Raw genomic sequence first — 25,087 nt, 5'->3', positions numbered from 1 at the left:
TCATAGCTAACAACTAAATTACACACATTTCCAGAGGGCAGAGTGACAAATTTTCCTTCTAAACTGGATCTCAGAGGGGCCGAGGGATTTTCCACCACACGAGTTCACAGTAATCCTTTAACCCTCCTGTCGTCCTGCGGGTCAGATTGGCCCGTTCTAAAGTCTGAAAATGTGGGAAAAAAACATTTTCACAGTGAAATTTTGATGTCCACATTTTTGGGAAATTTTTAAAAAATGTTTCTTTAGGACATTCACAAAAAATCTACCAAAATCCAGTGAAATTCGCTGGATTTTGGTTGATTTTTTGTGAATGTTCTTAAAGAAAATATGAGAAGTTTTACTGATATATATGGAATCACTTTAGATATTTTTAGGATTTTTTGGGAGGATATTTACTCATTTTTTGAAAATATTTACAAGAATTTTCTTGCCAAATTTGGGGATTTAAAAAAAAAAAAACTTTCAGGGGCAAATTATCGGAATTTTCTTCCTGAAGGTTTTGCAAATTTTCAGAAATTTGGGGAATTTTTTGTTGAATTTTTGAATTTTTTTCAGACAAGGAAATAATATTTTTGGTGACTGTAAATGAGGACAACAGGAGGGTTAAGAACTTCTCCAATATCCATTTTATCACTCATAACTGCAGAGAATTTGCTAGCTTGGTGAAATAATAATGCAAAAAAAAAAAATTCATAGCAACCATCAGAGGTTGAGTTCACTTTTATTTATTACAATCACTTAGAAATCAAATCTGGAACACCATCCTCTAAGCACACGTGAAACCGAAACCGAAACATGCAATTTTGATTGTCACTGAAGAATCTGGCTTGGCTTTCAACACCTCTCAGCGGCCTACTGACTTATTTTCTACTACTTGGGGAGGGTTTGTAGTTCACATCCTGTCAGTGGGACAGGAGTCAGAAATACGAGTTGTGGAGCAGAAGGGGGAAACACTGGGGATTAAAGACACCTGGCTGAGAAGGGGATGATTCTGGAGTGGGGAAGTGGAGTTTCTTGTGCATTTTGATTAAAGGGAAGACTGAATTCACGTGCAGCGGTCACATTCTTTCTGCACTCGCTTTGTTTTGTTGAGCACAAGCAGCAGCTGACATCAAAATGTAGTGCAGTTTAAAAGGAACACATGTACTGTACGTATGAAACACCAGTGACAAAACCGCACTGCAACAAGAAGTACTACCTTGTTGTAATAAAGTGTTTTTAGACCATCACAGTATCAGAAGATTCACACACTGGTGGCAGCGGTAGTGTTCTACCTTAGGGCACATTTAACCCTCGTGTCGTCCTGCGGGTCAAAATTGACCCGTTTTAAAGTTTGAAAATGTGGGGAAAAATATATTTTCACAGTGAAACTTCTGATGTCCACAACATTTTTTGGAACTCTGAACATTTTTTGGTGGAAAAAAAATGTTTAAAATGTTTCTTAAGAACATTCGCAAAAAATCTGTGAAATTCGCTGGATTTTGGTTTATTTTTATGTGAATGTTCTTAAAGAAAATATTACAAATTTTACTGATATATGTGGAATCATTTTAGATATTTTTAGGATTTTTTTGGAAGATATTTACAAGAATTTTCTTGCCAAATTTGGGGGATTTTTTTAAAATAAAATTTTTAATGGAACTTTCAAGGAATTATTGGAATTTTGTTCCTGAAGGTTTTGCAAATTTTCAGAAATTTGTGGATTTTTTTCGCAGAATTTTTGGATTTTTTCAGACAAGGAAACAATTTTTTGGTGCCTGTAAATGAGGACAACAGGAGGGTTAAATATTTTCATCCATCCTGGGGTAAAATCTTTAATGTTTCCACACATAACAATTTAAACACCTGAAGTAAAACACATCCCTTGTGGGAAAATGTAACATTAATTTGACCTAATAAACCCAGATTTTATTGGAAGTGGTTTCAAATCGACACAAAATGAATCAGATTTAATTTCTAAATTCTACATTTGGTTCATTTATCAGAGGAAGCATCATACAGGGGGGAATATAAATGGCACTTTGCTGCATAGGAACAGGAAGAGCTAGAAAATAACAAGTGACACAGCAGCAGCACACGTGGACTTTGAGGTTTACTTTATGTACGGGAGCACTGTCAGTGAGTTTTCCATGACTCAAATGGTAGCAAACAGAAAAGCCACAGACGCAACAGAAGAGCAGAAACCAAAACTAGCAGAGGAGGAGAGCTACGAGCTGAAAGGCTGGAGTTAAAAAGAACTGAAAAGACAACATGGAGAAAGTCAGAAGAACAGTGGAGTGCATCGTTTTCCCCGTTCTGTGGTAGCACCTGGTCGAATGACAGCCAGGAACACCGACACAAGGCTGTGGATGAGGTGAAGTTTTGGTTTGCTGGGAGGATAATGGTAGGGGAGGGGGGCTTTCACAGATTATAAAACCTTCAAAAGTATATTAGATTTAAAAAAAAAACCTCCTTTGATAAATCCAATACCGTTTGTAAGGAGAGTCCCGCCATGTGTTTATTTCTACCTTAACATTTGCATGATGGTTTTCTGTTCTACTTCCTTCTGAATCTTATGACGCCGTACGCCATGACAGCAGCGAGGACCGCCAGGGCAGCGCCTCCATAGAGCAGGACCTGGAGCTCTGATGCTGGGACCGGTTGCACCAGGGCCTCCTCAGCGGGGGCCTCTACAGGGGCCTCTACAGGGGCCTCTGCAGGGGCCTCTGCAGGGGCCTCTGCAGGGGCCTCTGCAGCCTGGGGGACTGGAGGCTCACTCAGCGTGGCGTCAGGCTCGGCCACAGTCTCTGGTTCTGGCTGGGGCTCCTCTGGTACTTGAGGCACTGAGACGGGCTCCGGCTCTGGTTCAGAAGCTGGTTCTGCTGTGGGTTCAGGCTCTGGTACTGGGGGCTCCTTGGCTGGAGGCGGGGTCTCCACCTCAGCAGGCACGGGGGCGGTGGCAGCAGCTGGTTCTGGCTCAGGCTCTGGTTCTACTGCAGGAACAGGTGAAGGTGCTGCGGGTTCTGGTTCAGCAGGAGGGGCGGCTTCAGGGAGGGGCAGCTCTGGTCCTGAGGAGATGAGGGAAGGTTCTGCAGACAAGCTCGCAGGAGTCTCTATCACAACCGGCTCCTCTAAGGAAATCAAGGAAGCTGGAGGCGTGAAGTCGGCCTGATCCGATGCTGGAACGGGTGGAGTCTGGTCCCTGAATTCCTCCCTGAGCTCGGCCAGCTCGCTCTCAGTGCCTAAAACGCTCATCATGCTTTCTTCTATCGCTCCGGCTTCACCGCCTTCCTCCAGCAGCTCGGCCTCCTCGCGTTCCACGTGGACAATGTCCGAGTTCGAGGAGTTGTTCTCGCTGCGTTCCTCAGCCAGAGCCACACCCTCGTTGCTGTCCAAGCTCTTGACATCTTCGGGATCCATCATTCCAACCTGTGCCCAGGACTCGTGGCCGGCCAGAGACACAGGCAAGCTTTCCGTCTGCCAGGAGCTCTGCTCGCTGCTGTTCTCTCCGGTGCAGAGCAGCGACGACGGAGGGCTGAGCTGGTCCGGATGGTGGTCCCCTGAGAGGATGTAAATGTCGTTGCTGTCTTCAGCGATGGTCACGCCTCGCTCCTCCTCTGACACCAGACTGAATACTTCACCCTGTGGCAGAAAGACAGGAACAAAGATGGTTTTTACATTCTGTACTATATAAAATAGGAGAGTTAACGAGGTCAGGGTGATCATTTTAAGACTCATAAAGGTGCAACATTATGGAGGATAGTTTCACCCAAGAAAATCAAGAGAAAAAGAATCATACAGGTCAGTATAGAAATGAAAGAAAACATTAAAACATAACTTTCAATATGGAGCAGTCTTAACTTGTACAAAGTTCAGCCTTCTATGCCACCTAGTGACCAACAGCAGATCAGATCCATCTTATTATTATTATATAACAGGAACATCATATAATCATGTGGGTATGAATAACAGACAGGAGCTTGCTCAGGAAAAACACTGAAGTGAATTTATTAAAACTGCAGAGACAGTTGAAAAGACATTTGACCTTCAGATATTAAAGGTCAAACTAGTTTCTAAAGCTGCTTTGTTTTGTCGACTACAAGGAAGGAAATACATTCTAGTAGTAGTGAGTTACCATTCCAGCTGAGAATGACAGATTTTTATTATGTGAGATTATTTTCAGAAAGCCAATGACTCACAATGATTGTTAGGTTGTCAAACAGTAAAATCTGAGAGTTCAAAGTTTCAACTTTGGACCTGACATACATTAGAATCTTTCCTCTTGGATCACAAATGAGTGCTAGAGGAAGAGAATCCATCCTGTGGGGATCACAAAAGTTCATGGCAATCAATCTAAAAATAGCTAAGGCAACGGTGGTCTGATCTCCACAGCTGTATGTAAGACTAGAGAATGATCTGACTGCATCTCATCGTCACTGCCTTCTTTACATTTCTGTAAACCAGGGGTAGCCAACATGGTGCCCGCGGGCGCCTGGTTGCCCGCAGAGAACATGTAAGTTGCCCGTGACACATGTTCTAAAAATAACACTAGTCACCATGAAATTCCTTATAAAAAATTATAGTTGCTGTTCTTTTGAAATCAAAAATACTTACATTAATGCAGATTTTAAATTACAATATTTATTATATATATATTGTTTTTTAAAACAAAAAACAAAAATGTCTTCGGTGTAAATGAACTTTGACCTTGTCCGAGTCAGAGTTCACTGCGCATGTCACACCACCACGTCACTCTGCTGCAGCGTCCGGGCGCAGACACTTTGGGAAGTTAGCTGTGGTTTTTACCCCCAAAACGGGATAGAGAAGTGAAAGAGAAAACGCTATTTTCACAGTGAAAAGAGTTCTTTTTCACGACAGTGAAAGATAAATGTATGTGTCCTATTCGCGGGGCGACTATTGCGTCGGCAAAGCGGCACAATGTGAAGAGACGCTGCTTTAGCCACCACAAAGCTTCCATGCTAACTAGCCACCTGCTAGCGCACATAGACTGTATGCGCACTACGGACAGGAAAAGCCGGGACTTAAAGGTAGCTTTGGCATCTACTACACGGCAAAAAGTTTCTTCGTGGAGAAAAATGTACCATTAGAAAAGCTTGTTTCAGTGACGACAGATGGGGCTCCTCCATGACGGGTCGCCATGCAGGCTTCATTGTACGATGCAGAGGTGATCCATACTTCCCAACATTCCTACATTACCACTGCAGCATTCACCAGCAGGACATATGTATGTACAAAAGTGGACGGATTTGATCATGTGATGACTCGTGTCGTGAAGATCATAAATGGCTCCAAAGCCAAACAACCAGGACATTGAAGGTGCTGCTGGAGGAGCTGTCAGATGAACATGGTGACCTGTTACTACACACAGAAACCCCATGGATCAGCAGAGGACCAGTTTTGCAGCGTTTTTTGTCACTGTTGGCCGAAATCAAAGAGTTTATGCAATCCAAAGGGGAAGACACCTCGCTGCTTGAGGACACTGAGTGGATTCTTGACCTTGCATTTTTAACGGACATCACTGGGAAACTGAACCATCTGAACTGTGAGCTGCAAGGTAAAGGTAAGACATGATAAGCTCTGCAATGCCAGGCTTCCCACTAACACACATTTACAGACAGAGAAAGAGGTAACATATGTTGTCATTCAAAACACTGTGCCATTACACAAAAATGGGAAAAATAATTAGTTGAAAACATGTAATGATTTGTTGTTATGATCTGTTAAAAATGTTGCAATGCTGGTGAAAAATGCTGGTGATTAGTACTAATGTGATAGGATTCATTTCAAAATGTGCAAGAGTTGATTTTTTTTCTTGCATAACTGATAATTTGTACAAACATGGGACAGAGTTCATGAATTGTTCAAAAATGTTACAAAGGTAGTGGTTTGTACAAATGAAGCATGGTTTGATGACAGTTAATGATTTCCTAAAAATGTTAGAAGTGACAATTTCCACAGAAATGTAACTGGTGTGATTTTGAACAAAATGCTTCAGATATGCTGATTCATACAAAACTGCCAAGAAAGATATTTACAAAAGTTTCAGAGATGCGATACCTCTGACTTTTAAATATTGGAATATTGGAATATTGGAGTGTGTGTGTGTGTGCGCGCGTGTGTGTGTGTGTTTCCTACCGTCATTGTTGTGGAAATCGTTGTTAATAATTACTGTCAGGAATAATTAACATAAATTTGATCAGACAGTCTTTTTACATATTATTTTCATTATTATTATTATTATTGTTTAAAGGTGATGGCGCAAGTTTGCTATTGAGGAAGTTTGTATCAAACAAGGTGCCCTTTGTACTACTCAGTACCCTTGAAGTTGCTCTCAGGTTCAAAAAAGTTGGTGACCCCTGCTCTAAACCAGTCCCAATCATCTTTTTTGGAGTCTTGGATGCATTGCCAGTGCTCCTGCTAAACAGTGACTGATTTACTCAAAAACCCAAGCAGGAATGTCATACTGAGTGCTCCAAATCTCCCACAAAATTTTGAAAAAAAAGTTTTCAACGTGTAAGTTGCTGCTTGAAGGTAGCTGCCATTTCTCATAGTGAAAGGGATTTTGAGAATTTCGAAAAAAACAGCCGAAATGGTCGGCATAACGCTGAAGTTTCCATCCAGTAAGCCTGGTTTGAGTCACAGCTAGACCAACATTTCCATACACAGAACCACTTTGCTGCACAGATAAAAACAGTCTGAGCAGGTGCATCTTTGCAGACAATAGCTGATGAACTGTTCCTGAGATAAAGTTAAACCTGTCACAGCGGGGCTCTCTGTCGTGTTGCATGTCATGTAGGTGTGACCTGAGAACGCCTCCTGAATTAAATTCAAACAGACAGGAGTGTCTGTCTGACAGGGAGTGTGAGTGTTGGTGTGAGCGGCAGACATGAAGGTTCTGACAGCAGAAACCAGCTCCTAGAGCAACACAGTGGTGATAACGAGTCATGCTGTTCTTCACAGAGTCCCTGAACATTAACATGAATCTAATTCATACAGTGAAACATATACTGCTCAGACTAGTCCTCATACATGTAAAGATGCTTTTGAAATAGCCTTTAAGCTCTGAAGGTTATTTTCCTTACAGGGACGCTCAGTGTTGTGCACAGCAGATGCATCCTGGGAGGCAGGAAAGAGATTAAATCTGACAGCGTTCCGTCGTTATCTAACATTCGCTTTCTCCATAAGCTGATTTGCATGTGGAAGAGCAGGAGTGTTTCACCAAATCCTGCCCATCAGCTGGACACCACTGGACAAGGTCACCGTGTGGGACAAGATCAGCAGCAAGGACATGCAGAAAAATGTAATGCTTCTGTATTTACAGTTTGAAATCTCTACTGTTATGAAGCGATTTAACATCAGAACTGATATTAAACCTCAGAGAAGATCAGACCGATGGTTAAAAGAATGTTGTTGCCAAGAAAGAACATCAACTTTGTTTCTCACAAACTATAACCCATCTAACATAATTTTTTACACATTCGATGTCATTCAAAGCAACTAAAAGGACTTGAATTAGAGAGGAAATACTCACTATCTGACCAGTTTAACCCTCCTGTTGTCCTCATTTACGGGCACCAAAAATATTGTTTCCTTGTCTGAAAAAAAAATCAGCAAAAAAATTCCCCAAATTTCTGAAAATTTGCAAAACCTTCAGGAAGAAAATTCCAATAATTCCTTAACAGTTTCCCTTAAAAGTTTTATTTTTTTTAAAAAAATCCTCCAAATTTGGCAAGAAAATTCTTGTAAATATTTGCAAAAAATGAGTAAAAATCTTCCCAAAAAAACTAAAAATATCTAAAGTGATTACATATATATCAGTAAAACTTCTAATATTTTCTTTAAGAACATTCACATAAAAATAAAAAAAAACTCAATGTCTGAGCAGTTTAAAGTCAGAGCACAACCCAAACCCAGAGATTTATAATAGAAAACAATAACTTAAGCAAACGACTCTGAAAGCTGAAGAAAAAATTTAACACAATTTTTAAAAAAACGTACCTGAGAAGACAAAACTTCGATCTTGGTCTAAATCTGCTGACTGTAAATGAGTCCTTTCACTGCCTAAGCTGGAAACACACTCAGTGTTGCTGTAGTCAGGTTCAGTTCTCCGCCCTTGCCCCAAGACAAACCTAGGCTCTATAAAACGAGAACACATTCTTGTTGTCGAGCCAAAGGTGTGCAGCCTACCTGTCGCTGCTCTGCCTTCCCCTCCCAGTGAGCTGCACGTTACACTCAGAGCGATCCCTTGAGTAACTGGTCTACTAATCCCTGAAAACAGGCTCTTTAGGAGAGGAAAACCGATGGCAGATGTGTGTGACTTTCACATGTTCCTGCTACGTTGGCACATGACTGTCACATACAGTCAACACGTTACACCCCTCTGCAAATACAAACGTCACATCTGGACCATTACAAAAAGCCAACTCTCCATATCGCCAAAACATCAAACTACACTCGTCCACATCCAGTCTGAAGCCAGGGCATGTCATTTAGGGATTATTTAGAACAATGTTTGCTGGCTCACATGCACTCCATGTTTATGAGGATTATATCATCGCTGGTCTTAACGGTCAAACTCTGCAAGAGGTCCTGCAAGAGGTCCTGCAGGAGATAATGAGTTGCCTAAAAAAGCTGAGAAAGAACTGCTGGATTGCACTAGATCAACATTTAAAAAACAAGACAATTTGACTATTTTCAGAATAATTTATTACTAAGAAGAGTGGCTATGCAAGCTTTTTACTATGGAATCACAGGAGTGCCATAATAAAAGAAGATAATAAAAACGAGGAAATGAATGTGGAAATATAAAGAGTTATAAGCACATTTCTTCTTATTTTTAAAAATTATTTTATTTATTTATCTTTATATTTCTACTTTTATAAGCCTTTTCTGTGATGGAATCCTTTTTTAATATTTCTTTGTATAGCAACATTGTTTATTTTTTATTTATTCATCTTTTTATTTCCTTATTCATTAATAGATTTTTTTTTATTTTGGCACTCTCACTACTCCATAGAGTGACAGTGACAATAAAGACCTATTCTATTCTATTCTATTCTATTCTATTCTATTCTATTCTTATTTTTTAACAGATTTATTCTTTTATTTATACCTCTTTATATGTACACATTTATCTCCTTTTTTAAAACAGATTTATCTTTTATTTTGGCACTCCTGATTTCTTATATTTCACATAAGGAGATACATGCAAGACAAAGCTTAATTTTTCCATTTTATTTACTTTACTGGAATATTCTCATGTCGACATAAACAACAAACCAATAAAACACACTGTTAATAACCACGCTCTTCTCCAGCAGCACATTTTGAATTAATGGTGGTTTAAAGCTAATGCATCCTTAGAATCTATTCGTATTTTATCATTGTGTTTAGGTTTATTGTGTCACACTGGGTTTTAATATATAAACAGAATCCCAGCTGCTGGCAGCATGAGAATGCCTGCTGCAAGCGCTGTAATATGACAAGTTGAGATATGAATGGGTTTATGGACTCAGACAAGCCTTTGTCAGACTCCTTTTTAAAGTGATGCAGTCATCTTTGCTCCGTAATTTACATCATTAACGGTGTTGTTGCAGCTATGAGATTCATAGATAGAAACAGGGGCAGAAGAGAGGATGGCTGCCCTGTTTAAACACCGGCAGTCAGCCAATGTGTCGCTGCTGTAGGAAGTTTTTCAGCGAGCTACAAGTGGGCCAGTCCGGCCCCTGGTGACGATGTTTTTAGAGGATTATTAGAGTTATTTTGGGGACTTCCTCAGCCTGCACAGCCACTCTTCTCTGGCCCGGTCTCATGCTGATGCAGCGGCACAGCGATGCTCATGTTTGACCCTGGAGCTGGTGAGGGGCGCTTACATAACACCAGGGAAGCTCTGGTGCACTGAGCAAGAGCAGCGTGGCCTGTCAGGGTTACAGCACCTCGTCCTTTAAACATCATCACGGCAGCAGAAACAGCATTTAAATATATGCTGCTTTGACTATCAACTAGTAAAATAACGCGTGCCTTTATCATCTCCTCCTCTTTGCCCAGTGTGATATAACACAAAGCCTGACATTTGAAAGTAACACATAGACAATTGCACCTGATCCAGAGGTCAAACCTCTGGATCAGGTGCAATTGTCTATGTGTTACTTTCAAATGTCAGGCTTCGTATTACATCACACTCACAAGGACGGTAATATGAAAAGGCTGATGTGCACAGTCAGTTCTTATGCAGCAGTTTTCAGAAGGACAGCTGTCTGATTCCACACAAGGACAACAAGCTCCTCCACCATGTAGGCCATTTTTTTTTTTTTCCTGTGCTGTCCCTCCCCAACCACCCTCCTCCTACCCGCCCCTGGCTGTGCACCGTCTGAGGGCTACTGGTTTTGTTCCTGCCAAATGAAGTGTACATCACATTAGGGTCATAATAATCCTTATTGTGTTCAGATGTAACTAACAAAGGCATCATTAGAGCCGCCCAAACCTTGCATTAGACGCAATTCTGTCCCAGAAGAGAACAGGACAGACAGAATGTAATGTAACGAGGAAAAAAACACAACGCTTAATAATTTATGCAAGGATTTTTTTGTAGTGACTCAAGAAAAGCTGAAAACAAGATCAATAAAACTTTATGCATCACATGCAGCATCCATGAGCATTTTTCTATTTTTTGTTCTTGGCTTCACAGACAGATCATGGTCCTGTAAACAACACGTCAGCTTCTACACAACATTTCTGTTCAACCACTAAACAATAACAAGAGGACGGAAACTTCAGCTACTGAGAATTTCTCCAAAACATCTCACATCATAACCAGCCAGCTCTCTGTGTCGCTGCATCACTAATGAAGCGTCCTACCTCAGAGCGAAGCGCTGAAACCCAACAGTTTACACTCCAACAGTCAAAGCTCAGGAAAGTCAAAAAGACAAGCGAGTCGTGGAGATGGAGCGGAGGCAGGAACTGGTCGGAGATAGGTGTGCACGCGAGCAGCTGTCAAAGTAATGGAGGTTTCACATTGCTCTCGCCGTGCACATCTCTCACCCCTCCCCTCCCTCTCTCCCTCCTCCTTCCTCCTCATCCCTCCGTCGGTGATGCTGCCCCAGCCCATCATCCGTTCATCGCCTGTGACATAACCCAGGGCCAGAATGTAGCTTTGTTTGGACCCAGTGCACTGTGTTCACATTTACAGGCAGAGCGTCACGACAATGAGGTAATGGCGACTGGAGCGACGGTTAGCATGTCGAGTCATGTGACCCTTTGTCAGCGATGACCTCATTCAGAGCTGCTGCGGTGCTCCAGTTAGTACAACGTTCTAGTTAATATTTTCACTGAAAGCACGTGAATCCAAAACACAAGGAAAGTGCAAAAGTTTCTGTGTCATCAGAAAAATATTAAAAAAGTGAGCACACACAATAGTTTGTATGGAATCACAGGAGTCCTTAAAAAATAAGGAAATAAATCTGTAAATAAACAGTGGAAAAAATAAAAGAATTACTTAAAAAATCTCTTAATAAATAATGAAATAAATGTGTAAACATAAAGAGGAATAAATAAAAGAATACATTAAAAAATAAATCTATTAAAAAATAAGGAAATAAATCTGTAAATATAAAGCGGAATAAATAAAAATAATTTAAAAATATGGAAATATAGAGGTAAATTTTGTCTGTGCTTTTCCCTTTACCCTTTGTTTTTTCAGTTTTTTGCTTTTTCAGGTATTGACTACTCACCTGGACAGAAAGCCACACCCAAAGCCATTTGATCAACAGCTCAGTCCAGTAAAAGCAATGACAAAATGGAAAAACATAAAGAAAAAACAAAGGGAAAAGGGAAAAGCAAAGACAAAATTTACCTTTATATTTCCATAATTTTTTATTTATTTATTTATTTATTTATTTATTTATTTATTCCTCTTCATATTTACACATTTATTCCTTATTTTTCAATAGATTGATCTTTTATTATGGCACTCTTGTGATTCCATAGTGAGAAACCATATGGCTGAGATGTTAATTGCTCTCCCTTCATGTGTGCATGTTACCTCCAGCAATAGTTCATTTGAGCATATTTCATGTTATAAAATCCCTAAACAACTACATTACCTTATATATATTTCAAAATAGAGTTTTCTCATGAATAAACCATATGAAAAAGAAGAACTATAAAATCTATGGTCTAAAGTCTGTCAGGAGAAAGGAGCTGCTGGCGTAGCGGTAAAACTAAATACTGTCAAGACATTTATAGATGGACTGTTGAGAACTTATTCAGTTTATTATGGTATTTATTTTTATCTCACGTGTTTGATAATGTGGTTGTTGTAGCTCACTGATGCCCTCATCTGGTCACTTAGAGACGTGCATCTCTTATGAAGATGGCTTTTTTTTTTTGGTCTTTTGGCTTTATTTGATGGGTACAGTTGGAGAGGCAGACAGGAAAGTAGGGAGAAGACATGCAGCAAAGGGCCGTGGGCGGGAATCGAACCCAGGCCGCTGCATCGGGGACCAGCCCCTGTACATGGGTCCCCCGCTTAACCTGTTGAACTATACGGGCACCAAGATGGCATTTTTTAACATCTCATCTTCCCGTTTCCTCCTCATTAGCTCTGTGCAGTCTTCAATGCTATTTTGTTGTTCTTAAAAACAGGAAGTTTTGAGTTTTATTCTAAACTTCCAAGCTCAGTCGTAGCACAGGGATAGTTAGTTAAACTTGTTTTTTAAACGGATTCCTTTTTTTAAAAATTGCACAAAATTCTCTGAAGAAATCCTACACAGCCGGTAGTTATTTTAGATTTTTCAAGCGATTAATAAAATATAAGAGCATCCATCCTGTTTTTCCTTCATCTCATGGTTAAAACTCACCCAACCCCCTTGCTGGATGATGAAGGCAGCTTCGTCTTCCTCCAGGTAGCGCAGCCCAAGATTCAATAGAGTCGCCACAGACTGGCATTCACTCTGTAAAGACTGGAGCAGCACCAACGGCACGAGGACCTGGTGGAGAAGAAAGATAGAAGAAAGAGATAGAAGTGGATACAGAAAGATAGAACACATTAGCAGAGCAAGTATCAGATTTATGGTAAAACTAAATAGCAGAAATATTCCATGTTTTGAACAATCCGTCTTCTGACTCACCTTGCTCCAGCCTCCTTGTGTGTGTGTGGACAGATCCAGTGCTGTGTCTCTGAATTTCTGATAGTCCAGAGGTCTGAATAACAGGAATCAGACGTTATAAACACAGGGCCGACGTTTTAGGGAAGTATTAAAACATACCCAGCCATATCCTGTGGGATTACCCACTGATTAGACATTAGTAGAATGATGTTCCTGGAGCTCTGCAGACATCTTTAAATATGTAATTCCTTTTGGAAGAAAAACTGTTTATTTTGGATGTTTATCACAGGAATGGAGAAAAAAGGATAAATATCTATGGAGTGTTTTGTTGGTTGCAAGTAAGAAATCTATAACTAAGAGATGGCATGTCAACATAACACTGGATATTTATAAAATATAAGAGATGACGGCGTTTATAAATCAAAAATATGACTGGTTTGTAGCATGTTGGGAAAAATGGGTTGCGTTTATAAAAACTAAAAAGCCCAATTTAATTTTGAGTCTGAAAATCTAAAGACAATGTAATGGTCATTCCCTAATGTTCCTAAAGATGTTCACGTTTCTGTTTATTTTATTTTTATGGGAATTTGTTTTCTGAAAAAAGAACAATGATAATATTGTGCACACTCTTGCACATGTGAACTGTACCCATCACTAAAAATTGTTAAAACTTAAAAAAAAAAAAAAAAAAAAAATTATTAAAAAAAATAAAAAAATAAAAAAAAATAAAATATATATATATATATATATATATATATATATATATATATATATATATATATATATATATATATATATATATATATATATATATATATATATATGGAATCAAATCATGATTTTCAGAAATATAAAGAGTATAAGTTCACCTGTTAAGATCTACTGAACTTTTATTTCTTGCCCATACAAGTTTTGCTCTCAAAATAAACTCTCTTTTTAAAGGTCTTCAACTTCAAACATGGTCTTATAGAAAATGCTGACTTCCTCTCTTTGACATTTGACTGTTGAGATTCACATATTTTAAATGAATCTGTGTTCGCTGCTATATGCTAATATGCTATAAATGTGTGGATGTTTCTAATACAGGCTTTTTCTAAGGTTGTACATTTGTTGCATGTCAAAAAACGGTCTTTTGTATGCTCTGAGGTAGCTCACTGAGCAGGAACAGTGTTTTGCAACTGAGTTCTGCACATCTGCACACATTTACAGTTGGAAGTTGGAGCCACAGTCTTATCAGTCGACCACTGAGCTGCTCTACTGGAGCGGTTGGTGAATATCTTCCTTGTCCTGGCTCACCTATCTTCACCCTAATGAATCCCCTAAAAATTCATCTCTTTATCAGTTCCATATTTAGAAGATTTTGTCCATAAAAATATTTTTTCTATACCTTAAAATGGCTTAGATGTTGCTTCCTTTAAAATATGCAGATCTATGAAGTCTCTAGCGCTTTCTCCTTCCACCACATGAACACACACTTTAATCACACATACAGCCAAGCTAAAAGTCAGCATTCATTTCTGGTGAGATTTAAACCCAACTTTCCTCCACCCACTGTGCTACAGCATCCTGATTCCACTGAGGACTTTAGTTACCTCATCTGATCAGTAAAAAGCATAACCATGAGAAGGTGGAGAGTCTAGTCTTCTCTCAAACCACCTGCATCACAACATGCTGTAAGGTAGGATAGAGCTTTAGTGAAATGAAGCCTAAAAATATTGACTTGAGTGGGTCTTTGAGATTTGCTTCAGTTTTATTTTCATCAGTCATGCAGCCTCAACTCAAGGGAAATAAATGCTGCTAGATATAGATAACAATTTATCATCACATTTGAGATGAGCTTGTGAACACTTTGACTATTCCGTTCTCAATGACTATGGGACATTTAAAGCTAGAAAAGTAAACGTGAATGTGGACATATATGCTAGTCTGGGTCACTGAAAGGCACGCCAAGACAAAAATCCAAGCAAAACCTGTGTCCATGTAGAACTGTGTTGGTGAGAGAGGGTCAGGATGTGGGTGCATTTTAAAATAAATGCCTCTGCAGATGTATGTTTGCATCATTTCATTCACACTATTTCTAATCTTCATATATTCAGAACTGAATTCACACCTTTCAGTCGGTGTCACACTCTACAGCTTTTTTCTCCTCACCTGATTGCACAAACAGTTCAGGAGTTCAGTCAGAAGAAAGCGAACACTACCAGCAGCATATCAGTGCTGACTTTATCATTCCTTTCAGATTTCACGTTTTCCTCATAGTGTGTGCTTATTGTGTAGCGAGAAAGTAACGCAGTGGAAACAATACTTGTGATGTGATATAAATCTTATTTTCTGGATTGACTGTTTTCAAGCGGTTCAGAAAAACAGCAGTAAACTCTTTTTCAAGAGGATCTCTTTTCAATAATCGTTCAGCTCCACAAACTCACCCTGTGAGGAGTGTGTGCGTGGCTGCTGTCAGGTGTGTGTCCAGCTCTCTGGACACTTTATCTCCCATCGCAGCAAGGCAGTCTTCAATGGAGCTCTCTGGGTTGGCCGGGCTGAACACCAGCGATGTGTGGCGGTCAAAACCTGTGCTGGAAAAAGCTGCAAGCAGCGAGTGATATCTCAGACCAGCAGGGCATCATTTAGAAGAACTCTTCATGTGAGAAAAAAGATGACTGGAAAAATGATTTAGCAACTCTGGATTTGATAAATGCTGAACTCATATAATCCAGACAGATATTCTTTAAAAGGCTGCACCTTCAGAAATAGAAAGACAGGATGCTCATCAACAGTTCTATTTTTTATCTAATTGTGGTTGTCTGAGCAACATGTTTGGATTGTTGCATGTGTTGTCAGGGAGGATAATATTTTCTTACAAACTAGGCTGACATCAAACATCCATCATTCAAAAAAATCCCAAAACTCATTTGTTCTTCCTAAACGTGTGGTCTGCAGCAACTCATGCTACTCAGGAAAGCGTGGTTACGTAAAGAAACCAAAGTTCCTACACAGGCATACATTTCATATTTGCACACTGACAAATAATTGACTTTTGTATTTTTTGCACAGACAGACCAGCTGACTGAGTGAACAGTTTTAAACGTTGAAGCTTTTGATAGTTTCTTCCCTTTCATTTCTTTAGAGCGCACTATGCTGTTAAATATCACAAATGTGCACAGAAAGCCATGTTACTGTGATATCTGAATCATCACAGAGACGTGACTCCGTTAAGATTAACCTAAACTCAACGACTCCAGACCTTATGAGGACATTTTCAGGACAGACGGCCTCAGTGTTACTGGAAGATAACCAGTGTGTGGCTGGGACCACTTACAGGCAGCGATTTCATCTTCCAGTCGTCTCAGCTCATCCTCTATCTGCTCTTTAATCATTCTGGTCCTCTCCCTCTCGTTCTGGACATCTCCTGAAAGAGAAAACAAGTGACATGTAAAATATGACACAGCACTTTACAAAACATCACACAACACCAGTAAAGAAAAGCTGTTTACAGTTTATTCTATGGTTACATGTCTGGACTGCATATTACGCATCTATATATACATAATATGTATAATATCTCACTGCAGAACTACATTTGGACAGACAGACTTTTCAATCAAAGGCTGTCACATCTGGAACGCATTAGCAAACCCAATTAATGTTAGCAGATTTGAAAACTTTTACAGCAAAAGCTCAGTATTGGCTGAAAGAAAAACAGGAATGTACCACCTATGACATCTAGAAGGTCCGACTGACTGAGGATTGTCATTATGTGTAGTGTGTGTGTGTGTGTGTGTGTGTGTGTGTGTATGTGTCCGTGTGTGTGTGTGTGTATGTGTCCGTGTGTGTGTAATGTAGTTTATAATTTGTCTGTGCTGTTTTTATCAGTGTTTTTGGTCCTCTTTGTCTACTTTTACTGGAAAGCCCAACCAGGGACGGGAGTTGAAAGTTAGATTAACCCTCCTGTTGTCTTCATTTACAGGCACCAAAAACTATTGTTTCCTTGTCTGAAAAAAATCCAAAAATTCAGCAAAAAATTCCCCAAATTTCTGAAAATTTGCAAAACCGTCAGGAAGACGTCCCTTTAAAATTTATTATTTAAAAAAAATAAAATAAAAAAAATCCCCCAAATTTGGCAAGAAAGTTCTTCTAAATATTTTCGAAAAATGAGTAAAAATCTTCCAGTAAAGTCCTAAAAATATCTAAAGTGATTCCATATATATCAGTAAAACTTCTAATATTCTCTTAAGAACATTCACATAAAAATCAACCAAAATCCAGTGAAATTCGCTGGATTTTGGTTGATTTTTATGTGAATGCTCTTAAGAAATATTTTTAACATTTCTTTTTTTTCCACCATAAAATGTTCAAAGATTTCCCAAAAATGTTGAAAATGTGGACATCAGAAGTTTCACTGTGAAAATATTTATTTTTTTCCACATTTTCCAACTTCAAAACGGGTCAGTTCGACCCGCAGGACGACACAAGGGTTAAGTGTGCTTCCATTTTAGGAGTGACAAAAAAACGAACAGGATTCTTCCAACCAAACTCGCGCTAATACATAGAACAGGATGTAGAAAAAATTGTACCACACATGTTCTCCCATTGTTGTTTGGATATTTCAGCATTAAATTCTCTCTCCCATCTCTGCTTGATGTATGTTGTGGTGGTTCCTCTGCATTTTGTGATGCTCTGATACAGTTTTGAGACTATAGATTGAGGCCCATCAGTGTATGCCAACTGGATCATGGCACTTAGTTGTGCAGTTGAGCAGAAGCCTTCTTATAAACACAATATACAATACAAATACACACAGTTTGCCAACAAACCAGTTGTGTGTGCGTAAACACTAACATTCCTGCAGGGGAGAGCGATCTTTGTTTGCTCAGGTGAAGCTAACACTCTTCATTTTCAGGTCGTTTTTCGTCAGCGTGAAGCTCCAAAAATAAGAAAAGCTTCCCTGTCATTGCGTACATGAAAGGTCCTATTGCTCAGCGTATGCAGGAATTATTTATAATGTTGAGTCTACAGCGCTGGGGGTGTAACGAAGCACGCAAAGACTGCAAGGCTGGAGCATCATGAGCTTTCACATAAAACACATTCCTCTATGACTGGAGGGAACTAGAAGGGTGATGCTTTTGTTTCTTCATGTATTCAACCCAGAAACACTGGTTATTTCCTGGTGACTCCATTCATTCTGCTGGTTTGAGCTCTGCTAAATTAGGGACAAAAGAAATACAAATACACATCATTCTTCATTGGTTTAACCCTCGTGTCATCTTGCGGGTCAAAATTGACCCGTTTTAAAGTTTGAAAATGTGGGAAAAAATATATATTTTCACAGTGAAACTTCTGATGTCCACATTTTCAACATTTTTGGGGAATCTTTGAACATTTTTTGGTGGAAAAAAATAAATGTTAAAAATGTTTCTTAAGAACATTCACAAAAAAGTTGATTTTTTTCTGAATGTTCTTAAAGAAAATATTAGAAGTTTTACTGATATATATGGAATCACTTTAGATATTTTTAGGATTTTTTTGGGAAGATTTTTATTTTATTATATTTACAAGAATTTTCTTGCCAAGTTTGGGGGATTTTTTTAAAAATAAAACTTTTAAGGAATTGTTGGAATTTTCTTCCTGAAGGTTTTGCAAATTTTCAGAAATGTGGGGAATTTTTTGGCTGAATTTTTGGATTTGTTTTTCAGACAATGAAACAATATTTTTTGGTAGAGGGTTAACAGCTGATATGACTTTTTGAATTCAGGTTTTCTCCACTGACACTTCTAAACCCGCAAATTACAAGACAGACAACCCCCTCTTCCATCTCTTGTCCCCGCAGCCCAAAATAAACGCCCTGAGGACCGGTGTTGGTTTTTCCCGAGCTCGGTGCTGTTTCAGCATTCAGCCAGACAACTATTCTGCTTTGGTCCACTGGCGTGTGAGTAATCCTGCAGTGATTACACATGACAGGCTGTCAGAAATTGGACCGGGTCGAGCGGAAAGCAGGGATCAGCCACTCATCTGCCTTTCTCCGCCCATTCTGAGCATTCACACAATAAAATGGACAGGAAACACTGAAAACTCCCACCCAGCCCTCCGCTCTGTTTCTATCAGCTACATTCAGTCCAGTCTGATCTCCAGTGAACTGGACCAATAAAATCACAGCATAATAACCTAGAAATAACTCCAATTTTCCCTTTGTTTTAGTGCAAAAAAGTACGCTCTAATAATGTTCACATTTAAGGAATTATCTTCTTACAAAACACCATGAACAACTTGTAATTTCTTTAGAAAGATAAGTTCAATTTCAGCAACATTCAGCCTCAGTTTATCATTTCCACATTACAACTTCCAGATCACAGAGTGTCTACAAAGGAACACAACATTTAGTCATCTGGAATTGAATGATATAGTATTTTACTTTATGATTAAAACAACAAAAGTCAGACAAAAAAAGACAAAAAACAACAAAAACAAGACAAAATATTACAAAAATGAGACACAAAACGACAAAAGTGAGAAACAAAATGACAAAAAATGAGACGACTGACACGAAACAAAACAAAAAAAGAGACAAAAAGTTACAAAGTGACAAAAAAATGGACAAATGACAAAAACGAGACAATAAATGACAAAAGCGAGAAACAAAACGACAAAAAAGTAGACAAACAATGCAAGCGAGACAGAAAAAAACACAAAATGACGAATAAAGCAAAACACAAAATGACAAAAATAAGACAAAAATACACAAGCAAGACAAAAAGGAAACACAAAATGACAAAAACGAGAAACAAACGACAAAAACATGAGACAAACGACAAGAGCCAGTCAATAAACAACAAAAACGAGACAAAATATTACAAAAAATGACACACAAAATGACAAAAGCGAGAAACAAAATGACAAAAAGGTAGACAGACAACGCAAGTGAGAGAAAAACACAAAATGACAAAAATGATGCAAAAAACAATGAATAAAGGAAAACACAAAATTACAATAAAACACAAGAGAAACAAAAAAGAAACACAAAACGACAAAAACATGAGACAAGGAACAAAAATCAGTCAATAAACAACAAAAACAAGACAAAATATTACAAAACATTTGACTTAAAACGACAAAAGAACAATGCACAATGTAGTATTTTACTTTATGATCTAAACAACTTGTCATGGTCTAGAAATTATTTAAATGTATAGTTTTACTAATTTACAATCTGCAGTTAATGTCTTCTCTGGAATTTTTCCACTTTGAGTGCCGGATTGGACCCTCTGGAGGACCGCTTTTGGCCCACGGGCCTCATGTTGGACACCCCTGCTGCAGCGTATTTGAGATCGTTTATTGGGTCAGTATATAATTGCGGTACTTTTTGTAACATAGTTGAGCAGGGACAAATTACAAATCAGCCACGTGTCAAACAAATGTTCTAAACACACACTGAGGGTTTTCTATGCCAGGCACCAATAGAACGAACTGAAAAACAAGACGCTGCCTAACCTGAGGCCATGTCAGGGCACGTGGTTGTCTTAAAAGTTTCTGTAAAGGCATAACAGCTGCTCTGGAATACTGAAAGAACAATATCTGTGCTTATGGGCAGCCCTGACATGACGTTTATTTGTTCACAAGCTACTTTGCATTTGTCCTGCTGAAGTGGAGCAGCGGTCCTTAGCCAAAGTCAGAGAGCTAAACTGAGCCGGTAAACAGGTGGCTACGTGCCGGCACACACCAAATATTTAGTGTTGCTGCCATGTGTGTGTGCGTGCACAACTCTATTTGTGTGCACTGTGAAGACATAGAAGAAGAAGAGTATAGAAAGGACCTTTAACCCTCCTGTTGTCTTCGCTTATGGGCACCCAAAAAAATATTGTTTCTTTGTCTGAAAAAAATTCCAAAAATTCAGCAAAAACAATTTCCCAAATTTCTGAAAATTTGCAAAACCTTCAGGAAGAAAATTCCAATAATTCCTTAAAAGTTTTATTTTTAAAAAATCCCCCAAAATTGGCACGAAAATTCTTGTAAATATTTTCAAAAAATTAGTAAAAATCTTCCAAAAAATCCTTAAAATATCTAAAGTGATTCCATATATATCAGTAAAACTTCTAATATTTTCTTTAAGAACATTCACAAAAAATCTACCAAAATCCTGCGAATTTCGCTGGATTTTGGTTGACTTTTTTTGTGAATGTTCTTAAGAAACATTTTTAACATTTCTTTTTTTCCACCAAAAAATGTTCAAAAATTTCCCAATAATGTTGAAAATGTGGACATCAGAAGTTTCACTGTGAAAATATTTTTTTTTCTCCACATTTTGAAACTTTAAAACGGGTCAATTTTGACCTGCAGGACGACACGAGGGTTAAAGTGTTTCACGTAGGTCGCCTCAGATTTCACAACGAGTCACAGATCTGAAGTGTTTCCTCTCACCTTGAGACAGAGCTGGTGCCTGTGATCTACCGGCGGGCAGCATTCCCAGATAGTTAAGGACGACATATTTGGTTTCATAATGGAAACCCTCAGGCACAGCGGCAGTGATGGAGGCAGAAGAGGTGAAGCCCGAGGTAGCCATGGAACAGACGTGTGTCAGACACTCAGGCACATTAATTCTTACAGTCGAAACTGGACGAACGACCTTGAGAAATAAAGAAGAATAAAGTGTCACTGTGACTGTGATTATTATAGTCCAAAATCCCATTAATAAAAGCCAAGAAAATCCACATTCAGACATGTGTCGCCTCATACAGTATCCCTACTTCCCCACATAGTATCACAAAGGGACATTTATACTGTAGAATAACTGTTGATCACTTGTTTATTTGCTCTAGCTCATTTCTATGCTCTTTTGGACTGTATTAAGTGCTTTATTTGTAATGTATCATTTTATTTTCCCTTAAAAAAAAAAAAAAAAAACATCATCTATGGCCCATATTTTATCCCCATCGCATCCAGATGTACAATTGAAGGCGTTGTGGTAAAAGTATTTGAAGAGAAGAGAGAATATCCTCCTGTCGAAAGCTGCAACGATACTTTAGGTGAGCTTCTAGATCCCTGAATTATGAGGTTAGTGAAGCTGACAGCCCTTAGTTTTTTTTCCATTCTGTCTCAATCTGTGAAAAAAATAAGAAAATAAATGTGTAAATAAAAGCAGGAATAAATAAAAGAATAAATAAATAATAAATCTGTAGAAAAAAGGAAATAATGTGTAAATAAAGAGGAATAAATTAAAGAAAAAAGAAAAAAGAAATCTGTCAAAAAATAAGGAAATAAACGTGTAAATATAAAGAGGAATAAATGAAAGAATAAATAAATAATACTGTAAAAAAATAAGGAAATAATGTGTAAATAAAAAGAGGAATAAATAAAAGAATAAATAAAAAAGAAATCTGTCAAAAAATAAGGAAATAAAGGTGTACATATAAAGAGGAATAAATGAAAGAATAAAGTAAAAAATCTGTTAAAAAATAAATAAATGTGTAAATATAAAGAGGGATAAATAAAAGAATAAATAAAAAATCTGTCAAAAAATAAAGAAATAAATGTGTAAATACGAAGAGGAATAAATAAAAGAACAAATAAAAAATAAATCTGCTAAAAAATAAGGAAATAAAAGTGTAAATATAAAGAGGATTAAATAAAACACATTTGTAATAAATTCATTTGCTGCTTTTGAACCACAAGACAGCATTTCACCTCTAGCTCATTTATACGCTCTTTTGGACTGTTTTAAATGTTTTATTTGTAACGTATCATTTCATTTTCCCTGATAAAAACATTGTGTATGGCCCATATTTTACCCCCATCATATCCAGATGTACAATTTAAGGCATTGCGGTGAATGTATTTTACACCAGTTTATCTTGAGCTTCTGTGTGAAGCTGTAAAAACACTTTAGGTGAGCTTTTAGATGCCTGAATTACGAGGTTAGTAAGTTTTTAGTGAACATAACTGATGTCTGTTTACTGTCAAATATGTGTTTTTACTATGTTTAAATGATGTTATGTAGAAAGGTCTATGAAGATGTCGTAAAACACCTGTTACATGTATGACACATCTATGATATAAGATGTCCTCTAGAGTGTCATAATGTCCTAATGCCCTCTGCATAAGGGGGCAGGTTCACTTTGACAATCTGTCTGCTTAATTCTAATTATTAAAATGCAGTTTTTTTTAACCTCTGGGTACAGTTAAAGACATGTAGGGTAGGTTTAGTACCAAAAGTACATAATGAAACAATTACATAACACACATGGTGAACAAAAGGTGCTCAAAATGACTCTTCAGTGAAAGCATTTAAAGGAGAAATACTAAAATATAAATACTGCTGTGTTTCGTCACTTGGAACCACATAGTTTATGTTTTCCTGCAGAGATGAGAGGACACCATGTGGACCAAAAGTTTCATTAAGTCTGATCAATTAAAACACACCACCGGCTGTCTGAATTACACCTCTCTGGAGTTCCACTTTACAAATAATAATATTCAAATGGCTAGAGTCATTAGAATAAAAGTAAATACAGTTTTGCATAGGTTTGCATGGCATAAAAATAACTATGATCACACTCATTCACAAGCAAGTATAGAGCTTAGCTAATTAACCGACAGATAAATTACATAAGTGAAGTTTTTAGTCAAATAAGAAGCCTTTCACCCCACATGGAAGCTACTGTTAGCTAGCTGAACCGTACACCCCTTTTTTTGCATGCTATTTATTTTTAACGGCGTCCATTTCTCACCGTCCTTGTCCAAAAGGCAACCGGGTGCTGACAGACGACAAAGCCGAAGGGGATAATCTGCGACACGGACACAGCAGCAGCAGCAGCCGGACAGAGCAGACCTCCACAGGCAGTAAAACACGAGTACACGGTGTGCCCTGGATAGTTAGCAAGCTAGCGGCTACAGCGTCCTCACGCAGCCTTCAAAATAAAACACATAGCCTTCAAAATAAAACACAGCCTTGAAAACAACACCCACCAGCTGCCGAATACTCATTTAAAACAGTAAAGTTTACCATTAAACGAGCCGGAATGAATTCATGCACGAGTCCGTTTAGCTTTAACTTTAAATTATCACGTAGGAAGAAGCGCCGTTAGTCATACTTGGGGCGTATCCTAGCAACCGCACATGTATGGAGTCACTGGAGTGTCAAAATAAAAGATAAATCTGTTTTTAAAAAATAATGATCAGGAAATAAATGTGTAAATATAAAGGCATACATGAAAGAATAACTTTTTAAAAATCTGTTAAAAATAAGGAAATAAATGTGTAAAAATAAAGAGCAATAAAAGATTACATAAAAAATAAATCTTAAAAATAAGGAAATAACTATGTAAATATAAAGAGGAATAAATAAAAGAATAAATAAAAAAATAAATCTGTTCAGATATAAAGAAACAAATGTGTAAATATAAAGAGGAATAAATAAAAAATCTGTTAAAAATAAGGAAATAAATGTAAATATAAAGAGGATTAAAAAAGAATAAATTAAAAAATAAATGTTAAAAAATAAGGGAATAAATGTGTAAATATGAAGAGGAATAAATAAAACAATAGATTTTAAAAAATGTTAAAAATAAGAAAATGTGCAAATATAAAGAAGAATAAATAAAAAAATCTGCTTAAAAATAAGTAAATGTGTACGTATAAAGAGGAATAAGTAAAAGGATAAGTAACAAAATAAATCTGTTTAAAAATAAATAAATGTGTAAATTCAAACAGGAATAAATGAAAGAATAAATAAAAATAAATCTGTTAAAAATAAGGAAATATGTAAGTATAAAGAGGAATAAAAAAGAATAAATAAAATGAATAAATCTGTTTAAAAAAATAAGGAAATGTGTAAATATAAAGAGTAATAAATGAAAGAATAAATAAAAATAAATCTTTTAAAAATAAACAAATAAATGTGTAAATACAGAGAGGAATAGATAAAAAAATAAATGTTTAAAAAATAAGGAAATATGTGTGCAAATATAAAGACGAATAAATGAAGGAATAAATTT

The 25,087-nt window shown here is 37.6% G+C and overlaps 1 protein-coding gene across 1 annotated transcript; it reads right to left on the bottom strand.

Moving 5' to 3' along the window:
* Positions 1-702: 702 nt before the first annotated feature.
* bcl2l13 (BCL2 like 13) lies at positions 703-23,981 on the bottom strand. Its single transcript, XM_035947626.2, has 7 exons — positions 23,822-23,981; positions 21,516-21,720; positions 16,423-16,512; positions 15,533-15,689; positions 13,128-13,200; positions 12,858-12,986; positions 703-3,621 (listed from the first exon to the last, which is right to left on the bottom strand). The coding sequence occupies exons 2-7, from the start codon at positions 21,655-21,657 to the stop codon at positions 2,536-2,538; spliced, it is 1,677 nt and encodes a 558-aa protein (XP_035803519.1). The 5' UTR covers positions 21,658-21,720; positions 23,822-23,981; the 3' UTR covers positions 703-2,535.
* Positions 23,982-25,087: the final 1,106 nt, after the last annotated feature.

The sequence above is a fragment of the Amphiprion ocellaris genome, chromosome 3 (assembly GCF_022539595.1).
Source record: "Amphiprion ocellaris isolate individual 3 ecotype Okinawa chromosome 3, ASM2253959v1, whole genome shotgun sequence".
NCBI classification, from domain to species: Eukaryota; Metazoa; Chordata; class Actinopteri; family Pomacentridae; genus Amphiprion; species Amphiprion ocellaris.
The sequence above is the reverse complement of the archived record's forward strand: the minus strand, read 5'-3'. Positions and strand labels throughout refer to the sequence as shown.